This window comes from Macrobrachium nipponense, chromosome 1 (assembly GCF_015104395.2).
Source record: "Macrobrachium nipponense isolate FS-2020 chromosome 1, ASM1510439v2, whole genome shotgun sequence".
NCBI classification, from domain to species: domain Eukaryota; kingdom Metazoa; phylum Arthropoda; class Malacostraca; order Decapoda; family Palaemonidae; genus Macrobrachium; species Macrobrachium nipponense.
This window is the reverse complement of record NC_087200.1, coordinates 73,818,980-73,828,922: the sequence shown is the minus strand read 5'-3', so window position 1 is coordinate 73,828,922 and position 9,943 is coordinate 73,818,980. Positions and strand designations below refer to the sequence as shown.

General features: G+C 38.0%; 1 protein-coding gene across 1 annotated transcript; it reads right to left on the bottom strand.

Annotated features, from left to right (window-relative positions):
- Positions 1 to 797: 797 nt before the first annotated feature.
- Positions 798 to 9,162, bottom strand: LOC135218825 (uncharacterized protein K02A2.6-like). Its single transcript, XM_064255274.1, has 4 exons — positions 9,045 to 9,162; positions 6,709 to 8,341; positions 1,589 to 1,700; positions 798 to 956 (listed from the first exon to the last, which is right to left on the bottom strand). Exons 1-4 carry the CDS (start codon positions 9,160 to 9,162, stop codon positions 798 to 800), a joined length of 2,022 nt encoding a protein of 673 aa, XP_064111344.1.
- Between the last annotated feature and the right edge of the window lie 781 nt (positions 9,163 to 9,943).

Here is a 9,943-nt window from a genome sequence, read left to right as displayed (position 1 = left end):
GACCTATGACGCAGCGGGAAAGCATTGTCCTTTACTGCTCTTTCTAGAATGACTGTTGTTGCGAATGAGCTTATTTTGCTGGCGTCAGGATGCGTGTCGCCTGTGTCGTAATATTGCTGAGGGAACTTTTACTTTACCTGATTATTCAACGGATATTTAGATTAAAGGGTTAAATGTCTTCGGCACTAAAGTGATTGAATATGACGTTTATATTAACTGCGAATTAAAAAAAAAAAGTGGGGGGGCCAGGGGAGTGAAATCAATACGTTTTACTTGTAAAGAAAAGTATAACAATTCAGCATTATCTGTCGCCGTACAGTTAAGTTACCTCTGTTTTGTAACCTACATGGGTAATTAAACCTTCCTAGATATAATTATCCATGAACGGCCTCTAGGAACTTCTTTGTAGAAATAGGTCTTTTCATATAAGTTTCAACAATTTCATCGTCCAGCATTCTTTATTATACTATTTTCCTCTAAGTCAACATTGTAACGATGAATATGGGAATAAGACTTCTTGGCATACCTACCTGTTAATCTTCTGAATAATATTTTTGTGTCTTAATAAGAATATCAGTTACCTGCTATCCATGTGGCTCATCCTAATCTATCCTACAATCATTAGCGCATGCTATCCATTCTAAGGAGAATAAAGAAGGATTAATATTACAAAAGTTCTAGTTGGCCAGACGCAATATCAGGGTGGCAATATACTGTGCTGTTGGTGACCTTTGGTCTTGTATTCGAACAAGCAGGAATCTCAAAGCAGATCCAACGAAGTATTTGTCCTGAAAAGGCTACGGATTCTGCTCAGACTCAAAGAGCCTCCGCTCTGTTGCAGCTTTTAGAACCTCTTTGTTGTCCTCCTTTTCGCTCTTCGCACTCTCTTTCCTTGGTGCATTTTGTTGTTCTTGTTTTCTCACTCTCTGCCTACCCACTTCTATATCTCTCTTTCTCTTTCGGGGTGGGTTAAGTAAGAATGTAATTAGTGCTCTTTTTCCGAGTCTTTTCAGAAAGGCAAATCTTAATTAATTTTATTTATTTTATTTTGCTATGGAAAAGTTTATGATAGGTAATTTTATTCTCTCTCTCTCTCTCTCTCTCTCTCTCTCTCTGGATGACTCGAATAGCTATGTAATGTTTAACGCATTTTCGTTATCTTAATTTGCTGTTCTTTCGTTCCATTCAACTTTTCCGCCAAACTTACTATATGCAAGAATTACATTCTTCTCAGCTTCCCTTCAGCACTGCTTGGAAGAGAGGGTAATTTAATAACATTTTGTAGATTTCTTCAACAGCGAACTATGTACGTATATTGCATCTACCATTTTCCTCATCTCGAGTATTCGAAATTTTTGTTGCAAGATAAGTACAAAATGTAGTGAAAGGTAATCTTGATTTGGAAACAACCATCACAGTTTTCCAGTAGATAAGTGGCCTTAAACATCCTTAAAAAGAAACGACTTTGTAAGAGCTTGACAGGCTGCATCATATCTATCATCAAGAGTCTGTAAATGTTAAGTTGTGCGTACTTGTGGTGATCCCAAGCTCTAGCCAACTCATAGCTTTATTAAATTTCACCAGCTACATGACCCTCCAGTCTCTGTGAGGTAGCGAAAGGGCCTTTGCAGGAGCCCATAGGCCCATCTGAGTCACCAGTGCCCGGTTCTCTAAGGTACTGTCTTAGGTGGAGAGGTGACCTGGGCAGTGATCATACATGCATTTGTTCAGTCTTTCAGACGTAAGTTTTTTCGTAGATGAAATCCGTCAATTAGATTAGTGATTAGTAAGTTTTATAGGAAACCATTTTAAACAAGTTGACTTTCTGTGCAAAATGTTCTGCTTTAGCAGGTCATTGTGACAATTTGATCAAACAAGAAAAATGTGTCCTCACTAGTCACTACACTTGTTATTGAACCACCACCGAGTCCAAAGATGATGTTATAGTAACATAACGATATATAGAAGCTAAATCAATGCACGAACAAGTAATATACGCGGAAGTTTGAGTAAAATATTAAATTTCAAATACGTTTCATAACTTTTGTTTCGTATCAAACAATGGTTTTAGAATTATTAGCAATCAAACAAATTGGAAGTAATTAATGATACAACTCACTAAACACAAAGAACTAGTATTTTACCAAACAGTTCTTCTGTTCAAATCAGTGAGCATTTTCTGTGGACTTCTTAAATCAGAAGTTTAAAACTTGCCGTAAAAGTAGCGATGAGTTCGAAAGAAAAAGAGATCGAGGAGGATTCTTTACGTAACCTCATTAGCTCTGTAGAAGTTCGAAGTTGCTTCAAAATGCTATCTCGAAGTATTGCATTTTGGACACTGCAAAATCACGAGGTAAAATCGTTGAAAGAAAATTCAGAACAAAGAGCTAGCTTTCGTTGAGGTAAATTCGTAGTATTTGGGGGCAACTTGAGTATCTACTAAAGAGGCTTTTAATCATTGCATGTACTGTCGGCCAACGAAGAATTGGCGTAGTTTCTCAATTCATTGTTCATTATGGAAATATTGTCATATGCAAGGTGCCAGATTATTTACTCAATAATAAATAACATTTCCTTTCAAAGGTGCTATACTTGAAATATATTACATTAGAATTGAGTAGACTTATTCAACGTATTAAAGATAATTATTTTGCAAAGTAAGGAAAATATATACTGATGGGTACACGATTTCTAATTTTATTCTCAACTCAGCTTCGTGACAGCATACCTAAGCATTTTGAAGTTGGCTTTGCTGCTGCTCGAGTCTTGACTCAACGTATCGTACTGCACTGGGGTGTTGTCATTTCGTCTACTACAGCCGATAAATAATACATCAAGATCAAGGCGTTAACATTCTTTGAAAACTATGTTTAATTAAACTAATTTTGTCCTTTGATCAATAAAATAATTTGCATGACACATTTAGTGGGCCTAAATTGGACTTATGATTTTCACACATGATTAACCTAGGTCTGTTTTCAGCAGTATACTCTCTCGGGTACGTAATATGAATGAATATTTAAATTGACAATATATATATTAATCTGCTTTATTTAATTATTCCCGTTATTCTTGTTTTATTAGCCATGTTCGCCTTTCTTCTATCCTTTTCATAATTGTTTAACATAATTTACTCAGACCTATCTATTCAAAGTCAAAAAGCAATCATAAAAAAATCAAACAAATACAATTCAGTCTTTTATTTTTTATCGAATTCCTTGCATATCATCCTGTTCCATTTGGACACGTTGGAAAGCTGTGGGAGTCAAAAATGACGAATGCCTTAAAAAATGCTTACATTCATTAAAGCTTACTTCTAAATAGAAATTAATTAAAATTGGTTTCACATGTATACCTAGACCTACTACCATAAGCATATTATAAGTAGCTGAAAGGATAAGAAATATAAAAGGTGACATTCTCGTTTAAGTCTATCTCATATGTTTTTTTTTTATTTTATTTTTTTTTCCAAGAAAAACCTACTGCTTTAATGAAGGGTTGCTTTTTGACGGCTACAACAATCATACATTGTGTAACACGAATGTATTTTCTAAACATGCATTCTAAGGCGTCCGTTGTCGGTGCTGGGAATTTTAAAATAACCGTTATCATTAGTGATGCTTTCACGCGATGGAGTTCGTAGCGAGAAGTCGGATCGAGTCGCCCGAGATGTAGAAGAGAGCCTAGGTTGCGTATAGGAGTGATGGAGGGGTTAGGCCGATGTTAATACAGTATCTCCCAATAAAATGTATTGTCTAGGTTTTGAAGAAAGAAAAGTGCATGCATCATTGAAACTGTTTCCCTCCCTGTCCGTGGTATTCACTGGCCACCGATAAAAAAAAAAAAAAAAAAAAAAAAAAAAGAGAGAGTAAGCCTAACTGATCTCTCATCCATCAAAGATAAGTTTGCTTATTCATTAGACACCTATCAAAGATTTTAAGTGTTAATTTTAAAATCTCTTCCTCTCCATCTAAAGTATTCATCAGACACCAGTCATAAGCGTACAGCTAGTCGTGATTCCTGGTTCAGCAATATCGTGACGAGGCACTAGAATTCACAATTTACAAATGAATGTTGCTCAGCAACATTTACACTACTGTATTGTCTTGCTCTCTCGTGGTGCTTCGAGGTGTTCCACCTCTAGGCCCATGTTCTAAACTTTACCATTCTTTAAACAATCTGTTTCATCTATGTATGATTCTCTCCAGTTTATTAAGCTTTCTTGATATCTCTCCAACAGGAACTTGCACCGAATGCAGTGCAATAATTGTCTCTCGCTCATCGAGGGATGTTTCTTAGACCGATAAATGACACATTAACATTAGATTCCCGTGCACATAACGACATCAAAAGCAATAGAGTGAGGTCACATGGTTCACACTGTTAGGTTATTTTTTTTTCATTTTGTTTCTAAATTTTATTGCATTTTGTGAGATTCCAATGTTTTCTGTAAAATTTAACAAATGGAATAGTTCAACTACCTTCGACTTAATATTGAAATGATAATGTAAGGACTATGTTTATGCGATACTACTATAGTCCATTCACATAAGGTAGATTCTTGTGCCTACTAGACGTTTGTTTGGCGGCCTCTGATTGGCTGGTACCGGGAGGCAGACTGCTCGCTCAGTGGGTCATATTTTCGATTGTTGCTTAGAAAACTAGCATTATGTTTACATGTCTTCATTTATCTCACGTTTTACAAAAAATAGGAAAGTTTTGGTCATACAAAAGGATTTGGTATTAAATGTAAACTTAATTAATCTTTTCCTGAAATCAATAAGTTAAAATACAAAGGAATTACGAGTAGAAGTGAAGAGAGAAACATTTCATTCTTTATACATGTTTTTATTTATCATCGAATTTTGCATAATTCATGAGATCAAGATAAAATAAAATCTTGTGTTTTTAAACAATAAAATCACCCTGAATACGCTGGTGCTTTCAGATTTTAGATGCGTGTAATATGTAAAGAGAAAATGAAGACTATGTCTAATTATGTTGCATCCGTACTTGACTCGGTTTGACAGTAGTTCCGAGAGACGCCTCTCAGCTAGAGCCGTTGGCGCGTTGGCAGTTGCCAATTGGCGATATAAGAAGTTTGCAGTTTCGAGAATATTTATTTACCGAATGATTATGTCATTACATTTTCTGTAAATAAATGCTTAGTTTTCCCACTATGACTTTCAAACATTTTTACTCAAATATCATATATGTCCGTATTTCTGGACATATCTGATAAAAAAAAAAACTGTAAATAATCAGATGGCTGCATCTGGGTGTTAACAGGCTTTAATTTAGTCTTGGTGAGAAATGTTCATGCTTTATGAGGCTCACTGATAAATAACAAAACTTGTTTCTCTGGCCAATAACATCAAAAGCTTATGGTTTTCATATGTTCCGTCAATAAACCAAAGTACATCTGTTTATTTCTTACCATAAAATTTGTTGACGATGTAACGAATATAATATTCTGTCTTTTTAAGAATTGCTTGAGCTACTCATACACCAGAATGTTTATCTCCTTTATATACATGTTACACTTGACAACATGTATACAACAATGTTTAGGAAAAATTTGCTTAGTTTTCTCCTGAGGTAGTTCATTATTCTTGAATCATCTAATTCATACCTGAGTTAGAATAGCTCCCGTAACCGTTCCCACACCCCTGCATCATTGTGTGTGTATGTGTGTGTGTATATATATATATGATATATATATATATATATATATATATATAATATATATATATATATATATATTTATATATAGTACATGTAGGATAATGAGACTAATCAGAAGACTGTTATATCTTCATCTTTTTAAACAAAAAGAATGGAAATTCATGCTGATATATTATGTCATAAACACAAAAGAAAGTCATACACAGTAGGCTTACATTGGTATGGCATTAGGCTATCGATATGAACAAAAAGAAATTAATATCTTGCAAATTCTGGTGTAATAATAACTCAAGCAATTCTGAAAAAGACAGAATATTATATTCGTTACATCGTCAACAAATTTTATGGTAAGAAATAAACAAATGTACTTTTGTTTATTGAGGGAACATATGAAAACCATAAGCTTTTGATGTTATTGGCCAGAGAAACAAGTTTTATTTATCAGTGAGCCTCATAAAGCATGAACATTTCTCACCTAGACTAAATTAAAGCCTGTTAACACCCAGATGCATCCATCTGATTATTTACTGTTTGTAAGCAGGTTGGGTATACTCAAACACGAGCAATATGCAATAGCTGTATTTTCACACAGTTCAATACATGATGAGCAGCAGTGCACATGACAATGATGTGGCTACGCTTACTCCAGCGAGACTGCCCCAGACTCAATTTCTCCCGCCTTAAACACATTTTGGCGGGAATACAAGTAACTTTCATATGCATTATATGGAAACATCCTACATCCCTTCTCTAAAATAAATGTATTACACTTTTCATGAAATTGAAGGTTTATCAAGTAATTATACAGAAGAGAAGTGTAAGGCATACTGACGACAAAATGGTGTTATATGAAAGAGAAAACAAATCATATAAGTGGAACGTGATTACGTGCTCATTGCAAAGTAGGACGACATTTAGTTGCATGAAGTTAACAAGTTATTACAAAATTGTCACATATTCAGTGAAAAAAAAAAATTGTGCATAACTAAAGAGAAATCAAATTGTACATAATTGAAAAATCACAAAATGTAGTTTTTATGCCAACTCGGAGGATTTATTTTCCTCGTCCCTCTTCTGGGTTGGCGGTCAGCACACGAGTCAGAGGGGGAAAGTGAACGAGTAGGTGGGGAATCCTGCACTCTTATTTCCCGAAGATGTTTTCTGTTTCTCGTTGATATTCTTCCACTACCGTCTAATTTTATGACATATTGGCGGTCTCCTTTCATTTCAATGGCTTTTGCAATACGATCCCAGGCCTTAGAGACAACATTTTGCACTGCTACTGTGGTACCCGTTTGCAAGGGGCGGAGTCTCTTTGCACTAGAATCATGACGGAACTTGACATTTCTCAAGTGTCTACCCATCTTCTCCTCTCTGTCTATCATAATGTCTGCCCACTGCTCTGTTATCTTATGATAGCTTTTAATCATGGGAACTGAGTCTCTGAGTTGTCGTCCCATGGCTAATTGTGCCGGCGATTTATCGATGTCTCTTAGGGGCGTATTTCTATATTGCAAAATGGCTCTTGCAAAACTGTCTGTGTCGAGGCTTCCGTCGCTTCTTGTGTCATCTTGAATGGTTCTTTTTGCTGTACGTACTGCTGCCTCTGCCCTCCCGTTGGATTGGGGGTAATGGGCTGAGGATATTCTCATCCTAACCCCCCATTTCTGTAGGAAGCTAGCCATTTCAGTGCTTACCAAATTGGTGCCACCATCGAGGGAGATTTCTTCCGGGGCACCCCACTGCATGAAGTATCGTCGGAAGAGTGGGATCAACTTAGCAGAAGTAGCACCACTTGGATAGAAGGCAATTTCCAGCCAACCAGTAAGCCTATCTGCATATGCCAGATATTGTTTTCCACATATTTGAAACATATCCGTGACCGTCTGTTGAAAAGGATAATCAGGGGGTGGGGTGGGCAATAGCAGTTCCTTTTGTTGGGATGGAGCGATGACGTCACATGTTCTGCACTGCATCCTCTTGAGTTTCAGTTGACCCTCCATCCCAGGCCAATACACAGCCTGTCGTGCCCTACGAATCATTGAATCAGAACTTTGGTGGCCTGAGTGTAGGTTAGAGACAACTCGGTCTCGTAGTGACACAGGTATTACTAGACGTATGTGCCCTTCATCATATGAATACACCACCAGTTCGTCCACGATGCCAAGTCGGTCCCGCACGTTAAAATACGGCTTTATGCTGGGGTCGACTAGATTTCTTGATACCGGCCAAGAACCTGCGGCTACCATACTCTTTAGCAGATGATATTCCACATCGCTTTCAGCAGCTTTTTTAACAGAATTCCAGTCGAGGGTTATGACGTCATCACTCAGCGACGTGATCAATGCTGCAACGCATGAACTCTCAACCTCCTCCCCCATCTCACTGTCACTCGCATTTATTGGGCTTCTGATTACTGGGTATCTTGAAAGAGTATCGGCTGCTGAGTTTTTCTTCCCAGGAATGTATTTCACTGTGAAACGGTATTGTAATGTTTTTGCAATGTCTTTCAATTCTCTATCACCAAACACTTTGACCAGCGGACGGTGGTCAGTAACAAGGATAATATTGGGACATCCCAGTAGGAATAATCTAGCTTTCTGAAAGCACCATACCACGGCAGCAGCCTCTCCTTCAACGACTGCATAATTGACTTCTGCCGAGGTTAAATGCCTACTTCCACAGAGGGCGAGCTTCTATCCCCCTTTGCAACAAAATGGGACTTTATCCTTTTCGCAACTGCAATGTTGTTGTAACACCAGAAATCCCATCCCATCACTCGACCAGTCAGTGATTACCGCAGTTCGCCTAGATTTATCGTAATAGGCCAATCCATCCCCAATCAAATTGCATAAAATTTCTTTAGTCTTTTCGAATGCATTCTGTAACATTTCATCCCAGTATACCTTTCGACTGGTAGACTTTTTTAGGAGGTCTCGAAAGGGTTCCATTAGTTGAGAGGTAGCAACAAATGGTGCCAATTGGTTTACGAGGCCAAACCAAGACCTTCTGTCAGTGATGGTTGGTTGATTTGGCACTGGGAAGCTCTTGATTGCAGACAACTTTTCCTCACCTGGCTTGAAATTGTCCCAACTTAATTCATAGCCTACAAAGTCTACCTTGCGTTGGCAAAATTGAAATTTATCAGGATTGAGGGTAACTCCGTTCTCTTCACATTCTTGTAAAAAACTTATCGTGTGTGTGATAAAACGCTCCTTCCACAGTATCATCATATAGGAGAACATCATCGACACATTTAGATTTTCTCGGAATGTCCGCTACTACATCATCAAAGCGCTTTGAGTGTGCATCCGAGGCAGAGACATGTCCCATTGGGGTCCTACAATACTGGTACCTACCCCATGGGGATATGAAGGTAGTCAGGTGCCGACTTTCCTCATCTAATTCCACTTGATGGAAAACAGAATAGGCATCTATCACAGTTTTGTATGGACACACAGGTACACTGGATGCCATGTCGAACGGGGCAAAAGTGTGATGAGTTTCTCTTTTGCAATATTTGTTTAGCTTTTGGTAATCCACTGTTCTTCTTGGGTTTCCATTCCTTTTAGCTACTACTACCATTCGCGCTCACCAATCGGTTGCAGTTCCTGTGGGAACGGGGCGGATTATTCCCAGTTTTACATCCTCGTCCAGCTGTTTTTTTACCTCTTGCTCCCAATGTTTGGGAATTGGAATTGGCGTATGGCATGCGTATGGGACTGCATCAGGGAGAAGGTGGATAGGGTGTGGCTTTCCCTTCATTACCGGTAATGGATTCCGTTTAGTATTGAATACCGTACCAGAGAAACGCTCCAAAATCCACCTTTTGAGCTTAGGTACATTGGCCTCCTGAGGGGAGAACGGCAACTCTATGACGTCATGGGTGTTGCTCCCATCACTGGTGACCTCATTGGCATCCACACTATTGGGCCGTTCCCTACCAATATTATTTACTGATATTCCGTCTACTTTAACATGATGGGGAAAGTTTGCATCCACTAATCCTAAACACTTACATTCATCTATAGATAGGTATAGCCTAGAGAAACCACACACTACTAACACCTCTATGTTTAGAGCGTTATTTCTACCCAATGTTATTGTACAACGCACACTACCCAGTACTCTCATGGGTTTTTGGGCTGCATGATTAACCCTGGCGTTCGAACGACGCAACTGTTTCACATTCAGTCCTAATTGATGCAAAACCTTTTCCCCCATAATACAAACTTCAGCCCCAGTATCGGCAATAGCA

Coding starts and splice junctions, on each gene's coding strand:
- LOC135218825 (XM_064255274.1), bottom strand. CDS start 9,162: ATGGCATCCAGTGTACCTGTGTGTCCATACAAAACTGTGATAGATGCC. Junction 8,342..9,044: donor TACCTTCATATCCCCATGGG/GTAGGTACCAGT, acceptor TAACCTCGGCAG/AAGTCAATTATGCAGTCGTT. Junction 957..1,588: donor CACAGAGACTGGAGGGTCAT/GTAGCTGGTGAA, acceptor CCACCCCGAAAG/AGAAAGAGAGATATAGAAGT.